We start from the raw sequence: 18853 nt of genomic DNA on the forward strand, positions 1-18853 counted from the left end.
GCTGATGTGAGATTAGTAATGCAAACTGATATTCTTGTCGCTCCTTCGGACTTCCCTCTTTTGCCTTTAAAATGGTCTCCCACCTGTTCAGCACTGGCCATCTGTCTTCGTTACGTTGTGTGCGTCAGACAGTGTGAAAGGCTTTAACCAGATTTTGGGCCGGTACACATCAGGTCACCTGATATCATTGATGGCTCAAAAATCAAAATTGGATCCCTAAAGCTAAGTGTTGGGCTGAAAATGACAGAAGGTTAGCTGCACGTGCGCGCTTGGCCGAGCGCAACCGTCAACACAAACATTTGCATTCTTGTGAACTACTCTTTTGTGATCTTACATCAAATAAGCATCCGCAGCGGAGGTCGACGTCATCGGCGTCTGATCCTGTGATGAAAGGGTTGCAGAATAAGAATAAGTACGAAGGAGTGTGCTGCAGCTCGTGGTGTTTGGTTTCAACCCCGGCGGAAATCGACCTGAGGCAAACAGATGCCAGATCAGTCACAGTGCCCAGTTTCCCCACAATCTCCCTTTCTATTACCCCCCCCCCCATACTCTACTCTCACTGTGTGCTTACCTTTCCCTCAACCTCTTTACTAACAGTCTAGACAGCTACTTGATAAATGTTTTACTGCGATAAATGTTTTTTTTCTTCTCTTCTTCCCCTTCATGCGTTATTGCTTTTCCTGACACGCCTCGTTAACGTGACCTTTTCCACGTATCGCTGTGGCCCTCCCCTGTGTTGGACATCCTGAACCCTCCTAGAATACTTTCACTGTTCATCAACTGCTAGGTGGAGGTGGTTTGCCTCCTCACTGGGGAAAATGCGCGGGTCGGATAACGCGTCGGGGTATGCGCTCGTGCCAGTGAGCGCAGGAAGAGGAGGAGCAGCCCAAGACAAACTCTGACAGCTGGAACAGAAGCTGAGGGGCCCTCTGCTGCTGGACAGGCCCCGTCTGTTGTTCAATGACACTCATTGTTTAAGTCTGCTCCAGCTGCTGTCAAACGTAATATAAGCCCACCTCCATCACGGGGCTGCCAGTGCAGAACCCCAAAGACTCTGTGGGAAAACTGGAGTTAGCCGTTCGTCTCACCCCTCTCACTCCCTTTCAGTTGGTCAGACTTCCACCACAACACTTCTTCCTTCATATAAGTTGCATAAAAACGCACCAAGTGTATATTTTGGAGGAAATAGAGAGAGGGAAAACATTAAGGACCTTGGCACTCCAAGCTGACCTCAAAGGAAAAGTGACCTAGGCCAGGTGATCACATGCCTCGCGTTGCCGCACATTTCGCATACAGCCAAAGGCCAGCTGATCACCTGCATGCACAAATGTTCTGCAACTGCAAGAGAGGAAATAATTAGTCAGCAGTTTGTACTTGTAGTCCAAGAAACGCCTCAGCAAGACAAGCAAAGTCACCTTCCATACTGAAGCCACAACGATGAGGAAGCAGCACTTAAAGGGTGAATTCACTGATTCGCTAGGCTAAGCAGCCAATCAGCAATGCTCACTGGTACAACGGTAAAACGGACAGCTCTAAGTTCACACTTGGCATTAGAACTAAAGGGACCACTTTTTTGACCACAGTTCGGTAGCTTGAAGTGCCTCTTGGCAGAGTTAAGCAGCTTAGGGGGGGCGCAGTGTAACACAGTTGAGTTGCCCGAGTCAGAAAGCCTCACATCGTGGTTCAGAAGTTCATCGAATCCCAAGATGAGGTTATGCAGCTAGAACTGGAGAGGTTTTAGAGGGGCATCAGGCCTCACAATGGGCCCCTCACATGTTACAATAGTGGAATAACAGTTAATGAACCAACACAGAAACAAGATCAAGATCACGCTGCCCTCCTGAACTCTGCTTAGTCCCAGAACAACTTGTCAAGGAGAGATAAACATCTGGGTTTGTTGCAGAAAGTTGTGGCAGACCCGAGCCGCCGTGCTCTGTTCCAGGCTTCATTCCATCTGCACAATACCAGAACACAACCGGGCCGGCAAGCTAAAGGCTCGCTTGTCTCTTCTAAGCACCGTGACGGCCTTTGCCTTTTGGCTTTGACACGCGTAGAACGACGTGGAAAGCACATTGATATTTGTGTCCAGTAATGGGTCTGCTGCGTTTTTCTCGCGAATGTGATCCAGTGAATGTAGTTACTGAAATGTTCCCTCTCATTCCAGTGATAGGACGGGGGGGGGGGAAACAAATCCTCTTGGATCTGACGTGTTCTTCTCTTTTGTTTGTAGGTCTCAAACTCGGGATGGAGCGGGATGCCTATGTGATGATTGCAGAGAAGGGGGAGAAGCTCTACCACATGATGATGACCAAGAGTCGGCACCTGATCAAGGATCGACGCAGGAAGCTCAGCATTGTGCCCAAGTGCTTCATGGGAAAGTGAGTTTCTTTGCCTCCTCGGTGCCTGGTCTCTTCAGGTTCCCAGAATGCGACTGCAATGCGGTGCCGTTCACAAGGGGGGACCCTTACAAATCGCTGTTACGTAAGATCAGCAGGCTTTCAAAAGAGCTGGTATCCAGTCCCCCCAAGTCCTGGCAAGGTGCCTAAACTGTTTTATCCCTACATCCTCTTGCCTGTAATGAGCCGCCCCCCCCCCTACCGCGCGCCTCATAGTCTCCTCTCACGGTTCATAGAAAGGCCCCAGTTGCTCCCCACACACTCCTATCACTCACACACCCAGACTTTCACCAGCATAGGAGCTTTAACTGAGGCCCTGCAACAAGCCATCCCCCTTTCTGTCCCCTTGATGTTTCACTTCAATGAATAGACAACGAGAGGCTTGCTTAAGTTTCCCTCACGCCAGCAATCGTGAGATCGCGAGCAGCAATTAAAGTTCTTACGGTCACCATTTTGGGGAAAAATAGAATGAGGCAAGCCTGCGATGACTACGACCGGTCTTGTAACGGGAAACCAGGGGAGCAGCACCGCCAACGGTATTTTACAAATCATTAAATGCAACCCACATCTGAAATTGTTTTTTTAGTTTTTTTTTGGAGAGGTAAATGCAGTGGGCAATAACACAGTGACTACTATCATCAGCCACTAACAAGAAGCAAATTGAATGGGCTGCTCAAAAATGTAATGGTGTTTCTGGGAGGCATGTTCCCTCTTGGTGGCCTCACATGAAGTTTCCTCTTTCAGAGTATTCTGTATTAGGAGCAGTGCTTTATTAGTATCCTCAAAGAAGTAATGTTTCATCTCGCGCCCATCCAACAGAGCTACTGTTCAGTCGCTGTTAAGCTGGTTCAAATCCCAATGTTTGCCAACATGGATCGTTTCTCAGACAATCCTTTGTTTTCAGTCACTCGCTTCCTCCTTTTGGCTCGTCCATGTGGTACAAGTATAGTTAGTCTGCCTCTTCCTCTCACACGGTGCTCCCTTTCCATCATCTCCCACTTTCCTCACGTTATCACTCAGTCATTTCCTCCCGATGAGTGCAACCAGCATTAGCTCTGCATTTGTCTCTCTGATGAAATGATCAGCAGGCGTAGTTTGACTGCTTATTGCATTAAACAGAGATGCCGACTGCCGGTTTTTGATAGCGCCGCGTTGTCTTGATGGCATTATTCTGCTATCTGTATTGGATGATGGTGTTAACAGGCTTTACATTTTCTTATTGTTGCTATTTCCATCATGCCAGTGCTCGCCTAGCATCGTTTGGAGGGATTTAAAGTGGTGATATATCATATCCTTATGATCTTGTATTGTTTGTTCCTACCTTTTTGTGCAAAGAGATGGAATTAGATCTCCCTGCTTGCTTTCTGGGTTAGCTTGTGTTCCTCTATTTTTTGGTTCTCAATGTATTTTCTCACCCTTTGAGAGAAAATACATTCGCTGTGTCCCAATTCCATACTTCACTTTTTTGTTTTGATTTTGAGCATGTAGTGTTTTCACACTTTAAATGTGACAAAACTAAGTACATTATAAATAGTCAGTATGCATACTTTCATAGACTAGCACACTATTGTCCCACTGTGCGATGCACAAAGGAAGTGGAGCTGGAACAAATTAAGATAAAAGGGCGCGTGGTGGTGAGATGGCTCCAGAAAGATCTTAGAAAACAATCGCATGATGTTTGGGAAAGCATACCACGGAGACTAGTGTGTCGTACACGCTGAACACGGTCGGAACGTTGTGTGGAATTGGGACACGGCCGTTGTCGTTCCAAGCCCAGGGGCCTACTTGAAAAGCCCTGCTAATGTTGCTGAACTTCACACGCAGATTCACAATCATCAGCAGATATTCCCACAAATCCATTATCCTTGTCCTCTACTCCTCCGTGTGTGGCTGAAGGCTCTCTGTCTGTCTTCCTCGCTCACACATACACACACGCACATGCACTACTCCTGCTCATCATATTCATTTCCATAACAGCTCTGTGTCCAAAATTAAGCTGACTCTTGCGTAACATCCACACACACACACACAACATCCCCTCACATTCAGTCCCCTGTCAATGCCAATTTACAGCCACCGGCTTTGACGTGAACATACAGAGAGACAATAAACACACACAAACACTAATAATGCAGGCATGAAAAATGATGGTAAAATATTCCTTTTGTGCATCAGGCAGACATGAATGACCAGTGGCAGGTGGTTCAAGGTTTCCACGGTTCTACATGATCATACGCATGCACACACACACACACACACACACAGACACACACAGCAATCATATGCTTGTGATTGGACTTTATATGCACGCACACCTTGTATGCTTTTCATTATTGCATTTCAAGCAATCCGACTAACACTCATACGTCTGTCGCACCGCTGCCGGAAAGTAAATCCACACATGAGCACGAATTTCTCATAACACATGCTTCAAAATTGTTCACATGCTGGAATGTTCATGAACACACACACACACTGCTAGCTCTCGCCAATTCACTTTTCATCATTATCTGGGGAAGTGATTTCACTCGGCAGCATGAAAGACGAAGAAATGGAGAATGTAATTTTCTCCTTCAAACATTTGTTCAGCGCAAACTGGGCGTGAAGAGAAGGGAGCGGAGCTGAAGCGCTTATATTTGGACGGTTAATGCTTGTGCAGTGTCGAAGCTCCAGGGATATTTTTGTTGCAAAGAAGAGAAAAAGGAGAAACTCATTCTCAAGTTTTCTACTTGAATATGCACTTGTACCGTAGATGCTGTGCTGTGCTTTTGGTGGAAGTAGTTCCATTTTTTAAATGTCCTTCGGTCAGATTAAACGGCACAAACGGCCTCGCACAGTGTCAAGATGTTGCACAAGGCTCTCAGTAGTGATCATCCAGGGCCAGCTCCGCCTCAGAATGGATTTATTTCAGCGGTGGTGTCACGTGGGCCTACATTTAGCAATCGGAGCCACAGTCGGTAGTGTATGACAGTGGTTGTCATACACAAACATTGGCTTATAACTCATTTACTCAATCATCAGCTGCACTCTTGTTCTTTAGTGGTTCCTCACAGTTAATACTTGAAGGAATTCTTCTGCTTTGTCTTGGGCAACAGAATCCAACAATAACTAATAAAGAGCAGTTCAGCTCCGTGCATCGACTTCCTGTCTGTTGGCGTTTCTGGAGGGAAACCGGAGCACGAAGTCTTCACCGCGTTGGCTAGCGGTGAAGCTGCCTTTCCCAAAGCATTAACCCGAGCTCCACTTTGTTATTTTCCCCCAGTGGTGGAATCAGGCCGTGCACGTAAACTTTGACAACTTATCAAAAAGTGAATCCTCAATAATCTCTGCACAAATGCAAGGAAGTCGCTTTGGCTCATCAAAATACCAAGATGCTGTTTTCAACTGAGCTACAGTGAAATCCCCCATATCCAAACATCTAGACACACTGTAGGTGTTATGAGGTCTATGTATGCTGTAATATGACTGATACATTAATATTAGGTTGAGCAAAACGTTTCTCAATGTGTCTTTTTATTTTATTTTTACATTTGACGTCTACATTTTGTGGTCAAGAGCTTATCCCCCAGAACAAGGGAAGCATTTCAAGTTTAGCGAGCAGATTACCACTTAGAGAAAGCGTGCCTCATCGTATCTGCTTCTTTGTCTTTGTGTTCTCAGTGAGTTTGTGTCGTGGCTGATCGAGAACGGAGAGATCAGTAAGCCTGACGAAGGGGTCAACCTGGGACAAGCCTTGCTGGAAAATGGCATCATTCACCACGGTGAGATGAAGCAAAACCCTTTATTTCTCTCTCTCTCCCTGTCTGTCTCTCTCCCTGTCTGTCTGTCTGTCTGTCTGTCTGTCTGTCTGTCTGTCTGTCTGTCTGTCTGTCTGTCTGTCTGTCTGTCTGTCTGTCTGTCTGTCTGTCTGTCTGTCTGTCTGTCTGTCTGTCTGTCTGTCTGTCTGTCTGTCTGTCTGTCTGTCTGTCTGTCTGTCTGTCTGTCTGTCTGTCTGTCTGTCTGTCTGTCTGTCTGTCTGTCTGTCTGTCTGTCTGTCTGTCTGTCTGTCTGTCTGTCTGTCTGTCTGTCTGTCTGTCTGTCTGTCTGTCTGTCTGTCTGTCTGTCTGTCTGTCTGTCTGTCTGTCTGTCTGTCTGTCTGTCTGTCTGTCTGTCTGTCTGTCTGTCTGTCTGTCTGTCTGTCTGTCTGTCTGTCTGTCTGTCTGTCTGTCTGTCTGTCTGTCTGTCTGTCTGTCTGTCTGTCTGTCTGTCTGTCTGTCTGTCTGTCTGTCTGTCTGTCTGTCTGTCTGTCTGTCTGTCTGTCTGTCTGTCTGTCTGTCTGTCTGTCTGTCTGTCTGTCTGTCTGTCTGTCTGTCTGTCTGTCTGTCTGTCTGTCTGTCTGTCTGTCTGTCTGTCTGTCTGTCTGTCTGTCTGTCTGTCTGTCTGTCTGTCTGTCTGTCTGTCTGTCTGTCTGTCTGTCTGTCTGTCTGTCTGTCTGTCTGTCTGTCTGTCTGTCTGTCTGTCTGTCTGTCTGTCTGTCTGTCTGTCTGTCTGTCTGTCTGTCTGTCTGTCTGTCTGTCTGTCTGTCTGTCTGTCTGTCTGTCTGTCTGTCTGTCTGTCTGTCTGTCTGTCTGTCTGTCTGTCTGTCTGTCTGTCTGTCTGTCTGTCTGTCTGTCTGTCTGTCTGTCTGTCTGTCTGTCTGTCTGTCTGTCTGTCTGTCTGTCTGTCTGTCTGTCTGTCTGTCTGTCTGTCTGTCTGTCTGTCTGTCTGTCTGTCTGTCTGTCTGTCTGTCTGTCTGTCTGTCTGTCTGTCTGTCTGTCTGTCTGTCTGTCTGTCTGTCTGTCTGTCTGTCTGTCTGTCTGTCTGTCTGTCTGTCTGTCTGTCTGTCTGTCTGTCTGTCTGTCTGTCTGTCTGTCTGTCTGTCTGTCTGTCTGTCTGTCTGTCTGTCTGTCTGTCTGTCTGTCTGTCTGTCTGTCTGTCTGTCTGTCTGTCTGTCTGTCTGTCTGTCTGTCTGTCTGTCTGTCTGTCTGTCTGTCTGTCTGTCTGTCTGTCTGTCTGTCTGTCTGTCTGTCTGTCTGTCTGTCTGTCTGTCTGTCTGTCTGTCTGTCTGTCTGTCTGTCTGTCTGTCTGTCTGTCTGTCTGTCTGTCTGTCTGTCTGTCTGTCTGTCTGTCTGTCTGTCTGTCTGTCTGTCTGTCTGTCTGTCTGTCTGTCTGTCTGTCTGTCTGTCTGTCTGTCTGTCTGTCTGTCTGTCTGTCTGTCTGTCTGTCTGTCTGTCTGTCTGTCTGTCTGTCTGTCTGTCTGTCTGTCTGTCTGTCTGTCTGTCTGTCTGTCTGTCTGTCTGTCTGTCTGTCTGTCTGTCTGTCTGTCTGTCTGTCTGTCTGTCTGTCTGTCTGTCTGTCTGTCTGTCTGTCTGTCTGTCTGTCTGTCTGTCTGTCTGTCTGTCTGTCTGTCTGTCTGTCTGTCTGTCTGTCTGTCTGTCTGTCTGTCTGTCTGTCTGTCTGTCTGTCTGTCTGTCTGTCTGTCTGTCTGTCTGTCTGTCTGTCTGTCTGTCTGTCTGTCTGTCTGTCTGTCTGTCTGTCTGTCTGTCTGTCTGTCTGTCTGTCTGTCTGTCTGTCTGTCTGTCTGTCTGTCTGTCTGTCTGTCTGTCTGTCTGTCTGTCTGTCTGTCTGTCTGTCTGTCTGTCTGTCTGTCTGTCTGTCTGTCTGTCTGTCTGTCTGTCTGTCTGTCTGTCTGTCTGTCTGTCTGTCTGTCTGTCTGTCTGTCTGTCTGTCTGTCTGTCTGTCTGTCTGTCTGTCTGTCTGTCTGTCTGTCTGTCTGTCTGTCTGTCTGTCTGTCTGTCTGTCTGTCTGTCTGTCTGTCTGTCTGTCTGTCTGTCTGTCTGTCTGTCTGTCTGTCTGTCTGTCTGTCTGTCTGTCTGTCTGTCTGTCTGTCTGTCTGTCTGTCTGTCTGTCTGTCTGTCTGTCTGTCTGTCTGTCTGTCTGTCTGTCTGTCTGTCTGTCTGTCTGTCTGTCTGTCTGTCTGTCTGTCTCTCTCTCTCTCTCTGTGTCTGGTAAACCTCAAACATAATCTTGAGGCTCTTTGCAGCTCCCTTGTCACGTTTTTAACTTTGTTTAGTCATCTCGTCCTCTGGTTTTTTTGGTTTGTTTTCCTGCTTCTCTCTTTCTCTGATTCACATTCTCCTTCTGTAATAGTTTGACTCATACGTGTTGTGAATTTGTCCCCCACTTCTCTGTGACTTCTCCGTGTGACATCCACCGGTCCACCGACCTGAATAATGCATTGAGGAATGAAAGACACATCTATACATAACATGTTCCTGAAGGGGCTCTTGTACATCGTAAAAGCAAGCAGCACGGTTTATACACACCACCCTCTTAGGGAACTTTGCTGAGACACAACCTCCACATTCCTTAATACCTGTGGAAAATCCCCTGAAATCCTCCCTCGCGGTAGCCTCCGACCACAGAGAGGTGCAACGATGACATGCAGGGCTCTGTGGGACGGCAGTGAGGCTTTGTGGGGAAACCGTAGAGGGCTCAGGCCCGGCAGGCAAAGTGTAGGTGTCACCATTTAGTCAGGGAAAAGAAACCAGAGAGAGAGAGAGAGAGGTCATGTGACAGAGTGGCAGGTCGAAGCTGTCCAACTACCCTCACATTTGTAATGCCAAGAGACGCATATAAAGAGAGACGGTCAACTCCGTGCATTGTATAGTCCGGCTGTACACGTTTGATCTGCCAGTTCATACTTGAATTTTTGCAATTTTGACATCTCCGTTGCCCAAAAAATAATTCCGCTATCATCATCTCATGTGCTTTAAATTCCACGGTTGACACTTTTCAATGTGTGCTGCCTTTGGATTTTATGAGGACATTTGAAGTCTCGACCGAGAAAAGCCAGCAGCTTGTTTGAGCCCATGCCAACTTGTTGTGGTGGAACCAAACTGCCTCTGTCAGATTTCACTGTTCGCTTCTCCAACAGGCATCTGTTTGTGTACGTGTTAGTCTTTTTCCATTCTGTGTTTGATTGATTGTAGATAAAAGGTTGTTTTGTCATTTGTTTATTAATGTGATTATGGAGATTTTATGGGAATCGGCAGCTGTTGGCTACGTTAAATATTCAAATCTCATGGCTTACCCGACACAGACCGTTTCCCACAGACTTCTTGCCTCTTGTCTGTACTCACCCCTCAATGTGTAGAAAAGTTAGCAACACAATACGTTGACAAGCTAATGCTTCGCTGTACTCCCAGCTGATGTGACAGTCTCTCCTCCTGGTGTTATTTCAGTGTCCGACAAGCACCAGTTCAAGAACGAGCAGGTGTTGTACCGATTCCGCTACGACGATGGCACCTACAAGGCCCGCAGTGAGATGGAGGACATCATGTCTAAGGTAACTATAAGTAAGCGTATGGAGGTCTTCCGGTGTTTGATAGAAAAATGTGAAAAACAAAGATGAGGAACAAGAGATCTGAGCTGTAAACACGCGCCAGATTTACAGTAAATTAGTGTTTGAAAATTGCACATATGCGTCTAGTCATATAAATGATTCTACAGAGTGTTGATTGTAGAATAATTCAAAAATATAATTTCAAAAACAAAGGAAAAAAGTATAAATGCAACATAATCATAGACTCTGTAGTTTCACTGTGACTTCACCCATTGGTTTATGGACTACAGTTTTAAAGCTGTGAGTTTGTCATTTTGGCCGTCGCCATCTTTTTTTTTTGCAACCAGAAGTGATACAGGAGGGGTGGAGTTAAGTACAACTGAAAGCAAAAAAAGACATTTTTAGGCGACCAAAACAATTACAATTAACTGTCATGAACTAAAAACACGCTATGAAAGGGTTAAAGTTATGAGACAAAAACACAGACTGTGGTGGTCTCCTGCCCTAAAGCATACCCTGCTTTATCGTTTGTTCTACTCTACATGGATCATCATTTACTGAATGAACATCATGCTGTATTGAAGAAGACTTGACACTAGAGGTTGAGACCATGAACTCATGTTTACAATGTTTACTGAGGGAATAAATCAAGAGAGAAGTAGAGTCATTTTCTCATAGACTTCTATACAACCAGAAGGCACTTCCTAAGTGGCTTCACATTTTACACCCGGAGGTTGCCGCCTGACTAAAATGTGTCAATTGTATCGTCTTTCCAAAGATACGTTATTGAATACATTTGTTCGACATGATTTTTTGTACATTCATACAAGCGTAAACCTTTGTGACTGGTGTATGCAAATGTTCCTACTCTGGAGTCACTAATCCCTTCCCATAGAAAACTGAATCTCAATATTAAAGAGACAAAGGTTGGTTATGTTGGCCTACCTCTGCTCTCAGATCCCTCTATGGTTTTCAAATGTCTATCCTAAAACAATAACCCTGCGGTGACTCTTTTCACAGTCAACAGTTAAAATCTCTTGTCCCGAGGCCATGCTTGTACTTGTTTACCCAAGGTGTGTGCGTTCTGTGAGTCAGCGCCTCCGTTTTTCTTCTCTCTTAGGGCGTCAGGCTGTACTGCCGCCTTCACAGCCTCCACACGCCCGTCATCAAGTAAGTACCTGCCCTTCCCTCCTCGCTCCCCCCCCCCCCACCCCCGTATGCTAATGTTCCCGCTCTCCAGGTGCAACGGATGCATATTCATGAAGGGTTCACATTCGGCCCACGTCAACCTTTCTGAACTAACAGTAGCACAGCCAGGAACGAGAGCCCCCCCCCCCCCCCTCATGCATCCAGTTCAGGTGGAGGATGCCAGGCCTTCATGACTGGAGGTTTATGTGAGGTAGCTCTTGAAGGATTAAGGACAGCCGCATATTATGAACATTTTTCTCTTAACTCACAGTGAGCTGAATTTATGTTGGTGTATTTTTAAACATGAGTTTAGTGGGAGGCCGAACAGTTCTTTGCTTCATGCTCTCTCCCTCCTTCTCACACACACGCGCACACACACACACACACACACACACACACACACACACACACACACACACACACACTTTCTTACCTACATATGCACATACTCATAATCATAAACAGCACAGTATACAGTGTATATAAACACGCTCCATCCTCTGAATGCTATACATCTTCTATCAATATACAGTTCTCCATTAATCCTTGATTGTTCTTTTAAACTGAATCTTATTGCTAATATTCTATAGCTTGACACAAGTCCTGAAACTATGGCTAACATTCGGGCTAACTGTACTTTACAAAAACGTTTCAAAGAGTCAGAACAGAAGTACAAATTTATACCGAAACAGAAGAAAGACACATCGTCTCGCTCTGACGCCCCCCTCAAACACACACACACACACACACATTCTCTGTCCGCCGCAGCCCCTCCCTTCCTACTCTTACTCCCCTCACCCGTCTATCTCTCACCACACCACTCACCCGCTGATTGAAGTGCCCGGGGTTGCCATTGCCGCAAACAAAGAGCTTTCGGTGCGGAGGGACAAATCCTATTAACATACAAAGGCAATCCCTCTGCCCTGCCGGCCAGATATGATGTAAAAGAGCCATGCTTTTTTAAATCCATCACGAAATTGGCATTGTAAGTAGCAACCATTAATTATGATGTTGGCGTGATGGATGTATTGCCTTTAATGAAGCATAAATGATTACAAACTGGGCCTCTGCTTTTGTTAAACTCTGTGGAGAGACAAAGCGTCGCCGGTTTCTTCACGCAGCGAACAACGGTAATAATGATAAAATAGATATAAACCTTATAAAATCAATCTTGGGAATGTCACCGACGTCTTATGCTGTAGGTGACGATGCCCTCCCTGATGCAGAAAATCATAGATCAGCAAACGTCGACCGTTTTATGACATCGTCCACCGCATCAATCACTGCACTTCTCGTCCAAATCTGCACATCTGAATGCGGCAGTTTACAATACGGGCGTTCCACTCCGGACACACCCAGGTGTCTTACTCACAGCAGATGATTAAGACATGGGGTTATCAAACATACCGTACATTTGACAGGCCCGTGATACACCCGTCGAGTCACGCTGCCAACCACAGGTCCGCTGCAGCGCTTCCTGTTTCACGTGTTTACACGTCGAGCGGCTGCTTGTGTAATCTCACAGAGGCTCAGAGATTCAGAAAATGATAGGCAGTGACTGAAAGTCCTCGTTCTTCTGGCAGGATGAACAACAGACTGCCTGCAGCAGATGTACAATATGCAGTGCTATACCTGTGATATAGCACTGCATATTGCACCTCGTGATATGGATGGTTTTTTTTGTGACTTTCTTTGACTCTTAGATAAGAGGCGACGTTCTCTTTGTCACTCAAGAAGTGCACCATTACAGAAACACGAAAGACACTGTTGATTGTTGATGCTGTTGACCACAAAGAGGCCACAGGCTGTTTTTTCCTTGCAACAATTGTACTGTGAACATTCTGTGAATGTTTTTTTTTTGTGTTGCTCCTTTAGGGACAGAGACCACCATCTGAAAACCTTCAAATCTGTGGTGCCTGCCAGCAAACTGGTCGACTGGCTACTCTCACAGGTGAAATCAACGTCTGTTGTACTTATTTAATCGTAACACACATAACACTAAACAAGGCAGCAAGGGTGCGTAAACGACAATAACTTTCATCATTGTACTGTTTGACTATATACTACATGTCAGTGTTTTACTTTTGCTGAATTGCATTTTTCACAATTTCTCAGTTTTTCCATTACAAATGAAACTAGGCACCCAAAAAACCTGTTTTAAATCAAATAGTATTTGCAACGAAACGCTCTTTGGACATTTGCCACCGTTCAGTGACCTTGAAGAGCACAATCGAGGACGTGCAGAATCAGTCTCCCGATCGCTCATTGTCTTTATCACACACATATTTATTAATCATCATCCTCACTCACAGCAAACACACAGAGAGAAGCTCAGGCCAGTGGGGCTGCAGCCCGCTGCGCACGAGCAGCTGTAAACAGGACCTGTAGCTGACCGACTGTGTGCGTCACTCACTCTGTTTCCCAGGGAGACTGCTCCACCCGAGAGGACGCGGTGACGCTGGGCGTCGGGCTCTGCAACAATAGCTTCATGCACCACGGTCAGTTCCATTCTCTCATCACACACACACATGCACTAAGACAAACTGACTATTTTAAAAAATAACTTTATTTCAGTCTGATCACTCGGCATGAGATTAAAGGAGGTCAATGAAACTCTGACTTGGCACGTGCACGGTGTGTCTTTTGTCTGTCTCTGATTATTTTACCGCTTTTGCAACAGCTCACTCACTCTGTTGTTGTGACCTTATTTGCCCCCCTTTCCCCTGTCAGTCCTTCTCTCTCTCTACGCACAAAAATGTAATACCAGCCTCTTCTTTGTCATGACAATAAGAAAAGTAAGCATACCCGGTCCAGCCAGGTCTCGGTAACCTCACTGACCACGTTGCAGCGGAGCGGCTTTGGCTCTGTCCCTGCATGTTGAACGTAAACAGCATTAGCAGTGTACCCTAACCAGAGCTGTTTGGCTTAGCTACATGGCTGTCTGGGTCAGTCCACTGAACCGTGAGCGCTGGTGGATGCCTTAAATTGAATCAGCCAGCTTCATTGGCATAGAAATGTATTAAGTGCAAAGCGAGACCCACTTAAAAGCAGCACTTATGGGTGGACTACTGAAGAAGTAACATGACGACAGCACTTCCTGATGCATATGGTGACGCATGCGAGACTGAAATCTAAGATGAAGGTGAATTGTTTCTTTTCATTTTAACTGGAGTGGTTTGAATTCTCCTGAAGGATCCTGGAGATCCTTTGGAAAATACTGTGCAGTCGTCATGGGAATGAATATTATTATTACAGGTCACACGAGCACACGGGTACCATTTCACTGGCTGCTCATTGACATGTCTGGTAGCTCTCGGTACAAGTGATGGATCAGTTTAGAATGTAAACGGTCCCAAGGCTTAAATGTACACACGATGTACATTTAAACACACGGAACCGCTCCCAGGAAGTTATACAGTGACTTTATCCTCACTTTTAGATCTCACACATACACCTTCCTCCCTCTACCATCTGTTTGAAGGTGTCACCTGTTCTCCCTCCTCTCTACGACCTTTCTCCTCTCAGCCTGTCTGCACTCCTCACCTCTCCTCCGGTCACTCTGTGTAGTCCTTAGTCAGCACATCTGCTCTCTCTTCACCTGGTTCCTCGTGACCTCCGCTTCTTTTTCTGTCTTTTTTTTTTATTCTGCCCGTGTCTTCCTTGACTCTGTTTTTTTACGTCTGTCTGTGTGGACGTATTTGGTATGAGGATACTGTTGGGAGGATCGCTGACGATAGATAACACAGTTAATGTGCCTTTCATCTGTCCTTACCTGCTTACATCACACGTCCGTCGCTTACACATGTTGCGTTTTACCCATCAGGCAACGTAACATACGGAGCACAATGTCCATGTATCCTCCACTAGTCCTGTTATACGTTAGGGTTGAAGCCAAACTGTCGTTTACAAGTAGTTATCCATTTGACAGTTTTAAATGCAGAATACCAATAATGAAAGTAACGGTGAGTAATAATGTTTTTTTTTAACCGCAGATTTCCCTTCTACCACAATGGTCTTATCTACAGCATTCACAGTTATGCAATTCAAAACTAAACATAATTAATTCATGTGTAAGTATTAATTTAATGTTAATTTGTCACATGTGACTAAATATCCAACAGAATGAGCCTTAACACTGTTCTGAGTCAGCTGTTCTCAGAATGTGTGCGTGTGCGTGTGCGTGTGTGTGTGTGTGATTAGGGTATGCCAGCTTCCGGAGTAGCACTCCCTCTAGTTGAATAGGTAGTGTTCAGGTATTGTGTGACCACAGCCTCCGTGACTCAGAGGAAATAAATCACGGCTTTGTTTGAGTTGGCATAAGGCCAGCGCGAGTGTGTGTGTGCGTGTGTAATCACTTTGCTTTTGTTCACCTGAGGGTGCCAGATGCTCGCCAAATCTCTGAACAGCTGGGTACCTTGAGCTCTCAAGCCCCATGTTACAGATTCATACACCTAAGGTTAGGAGATTTGGGCTTGTATGACACAAACAAGATAAATATTTTCTCAGTTCTGTCCAACACAATAAAACCTGCCTCCCACATCATGGCTTTGGTCCAAATGTGACCACTCACTGTCATTATAGGCCCGCTTGCACCTGTTGCAGCAGTGGCAATGTTCAGCAAATGAAAACTGACAGGGGAGAATTATTCGGTCGGTGTGAAAGTAATGAAAGTAACAAAATTGAGGTTGAAATTCTAAAAAAAAGGCATCTTTCATGCAAGAAAACTGTTCTTGAGCACAATAAATTCTCACATTGTGTAACTGAGGGCCTCATTTCAGCGGCGTAGCTTCTTAACCGAGAAAGATTTTAAGGAATCTACAGTAGGTTTAATGCAGTGTGTTTTGGTTCAAGCGCCCCCACTAGATGAGCCCCATGTGTTGGAGTGGTGCTCGGCCCAACAGTGGGACTTCTAAACCCACTCAGACACACGCGGCACACTGTTCCTTGTGTCCTCCAGAGGGAGCCTTCCTAGGCCCAGCCTGAGCTGGCTACGACCCAGATGTGGCTTGGCTCCAGATGTTCCTGCTAGCATCATTAGCTAATGAGCTAATTAACCGTTTTGCTAGTCTGTCTGAAGATTACCGCACAATGAAGTGGCGGTTTTACGGGCAAACACTTTGAGGTTTCAAATGACCTGCAGACAGCGTTAGTGCCATCATGTAATGCACTTGACATTTACAAGTCCAATTTAGTCAGTTTGAGCACAAACACACTTAAGATTTTTAACGGACACACATCAATGGAAAGCTAATGCTAAAATGCATTTGTTTGGCCTTTCATTAGTACAGCTTTACTTCCTTTTCCTGCAACTTTTAACTGAGATGTAACCCATTGCTATTCAGAATTTCAGGTAGCGGCTCTCTGATCACACACTGTGTGTGTTTTCCCTCCTCAGTCTTGGAGAAGAGCGAGTTCAAAGACGAGTCCCAGTTCTTCCGTTTCTATGCGGACGAGGAGATGGAGGGAACCAGCACCAAGAGCAAGCAGCTCCAGCGCAATGACTTCAAACTCATCGAAAACATCTTGGCCAAGTCCCTGGTGGTGAGCTGGAACACACACACACACACACACACACACACACGCACGCATGTACGTTTTTGTTTCCTTTTGAAAAAATAAAAATAAAATAACTGTTCAGAATGGGAAACAATCGATCAATGCAGATGGATTCAAAAACAAAAGATTCTATCCACATTCATCTGGATACGCGTCACACATGCACGTGCAGGATACTGTACGTGTGTGTACACAGAAGATATAACAGGACCGCTTGTACTGTATCGCTAATTGAACTAGCATCTGCTTTAGGCTTCACTCCAGTTTGTTTGGAGCTGTGCGCGTGTGCGTTCTTCTCTCCAATCTCCACAGCTAGATGTAATTACTCCCGTCTCCACGGGAGCAGGGGCTGCTTTGATGACAATAAACACCTTTTGAATTTGCTCTGATCCGTATGCATCCTAATGAGTGTTGTCCTGTGGAAATCACCTGTGCTGCCTGGGACGAGGTCCCTTTTGTGTTGCTGCGGAGGCAAGAGATTAAACTATCGAGACTACTAACGAGAGGCGACAGCACCTGATTCTTGCTGTCAGAATCACCGAACACTCGTCTTCCTTTGAAGATTTCATTTTAGTGCACGGACGTGAAACAGGCCCTAGGAAGTGCTAGTGAGCCCACGATTTAACCCCTCTTCATTTATTATTATGATTAAAATGAAACATTTAAAATGGCTTGCTAGTCAGGGCTTGTGACCTTTCATGTCATTCCAGTCTGTGATACCAATATATATCTTTTACCAACAGGCTGCTCAGTTCCTTTATCTAACAGAGCAGAGCCTAATTATAATTTAAATGCAGCAGATACAAAAGCATTTAACAACCCTCACTCATGACATGACGCAACAGGTGCTGGGAGAATAGAGTGAAGAGGAAAACCCCCCAAAGGGACAAAAATCCAAAGTGAGATGTTTCAGCACCGTTTACTTTGGCATGAAAAAGACAACTCAAATTAGTACAGAGTGGAAAACATCTGTCCTGCTGCCCTGTTAGGTAGAGAAGATATTTGCAACATGTAGAAGCTTCTACTATAATACGTTTTTGCTAATAAAACAGCATAATTGTGGGAACCTTTTTGAAGTTTCTGAAAGTTAAGTTCCGTGCATGATGAGACCCAAAAAATGCGTCAAACATGATGCATGGAACAAAGGTGCAGAAAGGTTACATGGACATCCTTAGGCCAGGTTCAACGTAATGGATTCAGTGAAGGAGAAAGTAGAACGGGTCTGCTCACTGTATTAAAGCTCCTGAAACTTAAGGTGCAGCACACGTAGTCATGGGCTGGGTAAGGATTTTTATTGGTATTAACCTTTCTACAGTAAAAGCACAAAAGCTGAATGTCTTTTTGTCAATATAATTTGTGCAATAGGACACACAGCATACAGCAGAATATAACTGATATATATTTATTCGACACATAGAATAAGGTCAGTGTACACTGTTTTGGGTCCAGCGGACTGTGGTTTCCAGAGGCAGAAACAGAAAGTGAAGTGTTTATTTAAGTCCATTATCATTGGGGAAACCTAGAAGCATCACTAGCATCCCTTTTCATATCACATTGGGAAGTAGGCTCGCTATCTGGCCTTCCACAAGAAGTGGAAGAGGCTTTTTTCCCCCCCGTTGATTAGCAGAGCTAATCCTCCCCTCCCAGCTATTATTGCAGTGAAGTGCAGGAACTCTTTATTTATCACAGCCATCTCCTCTGATGTAACTGCAGAGATCCCCATCTTATCAGGGCCGTGCAGCAGGAAGATGGCCCCGGCAGCTTACCTAATGGAAGCGGGCTAATGTGTTCGGTGATGACGGCGTACAACTAAGCCTCGCCCCACTGGGGAATAGAATGTGAGAGGCAAGCAGAGAACACCATCAGGAGCAAGACCACCTGACACGCAACGCAAATCACAGATTGGAAACCTGCAGGATTCCAAACTGTGATAATGTCCGGATAGTTTGTGTATCAGAGGTGTCACCGTATTTTTTTAGCACGAAGCTTCAGTGAGTCCTCAGAAGAAATTGGGTCATTTCAGCAACAGATGTCAGATGTACGTGGAGTGCGAACGACAAGACAGGATGTGACAAATAGCAGCAAATCACAGAGAGGCAATGAATATGAATATATACTGTGTGTCATGACAATTATTTTGCCACTTGCTCACTCGTGATGCTGCACCAGTGAAAGACGTTTTAAGTCCAACAACCAGTCAACCGTGTAAATGTGTCAGTAATTAGGTGATTTGCTCTGCGCTAGATTCACCCCGAGGAAGAAGACTACGGCTTTGAGATCGAGGACAAAAACAAGGCCATTGTGGTGAAATCTGTCACCAGGGGCTCACATGCTGAGGTAATGGCCAACA

At 45.5% G+C, this 18853-nt stretch overlaps 1 protein-coding gene across 1 annotated transcript in view; it reads left to right on the top strand.

Moving 5' to 3' along the window:
• The window catches only part of prex1 (phosphatidylinositol-3,4,5-trisphosphate-dependent Rac exchange factor 1), a 76663-nt gene that overhangs the window by 33668 nt on the left and 24142 nt on the right, over window positions 1-18853 (top strand). The window contains exons 10-17 of the mRNA XM_076095520.1: window positions 2231-2378; window positions 6057-6157; window positions 9659-9762; window positions 10880-10929; window positions 12823-12898; window positions 13373-13445; window positions 16343-16488; window positions 18748-18840. Of these exons, the coding sequence (XP_075951635.1) occupies window positions 2231-2378; window positions 6057-6157; window positions 9659-9762; window positions 10880-10929; window positions 12823-12898; window positions 13373-13445; window positions 16343-16488; window positions 18748-18840 (791 nt within the window). The remainder of the gene's footprint in view (window positions 1-2230; window positions 2379-6056; window positions 6158-9658; window positions 9763-10879; window positions 10930-12822; window positions 12899-13372; window positions 13446-16342; window positions 16489-18747; window positions 18841-18853) is intronic.

This window comes from Anarhichas minor, unplaced genomic scaffold, assembly GCF_050575085.1.
Source record: "Anarhichas minor isolate MPS153535 unplaced genomic scaffold, ASM5057508v1 ptg000020l, whole genome shotgun sequence".
NCBI lineage: Eukaryota > Metazoa > Chordata > Actinopteri > Perciformes > Anarhichadidae > Anarhichas > Anarhichas minor.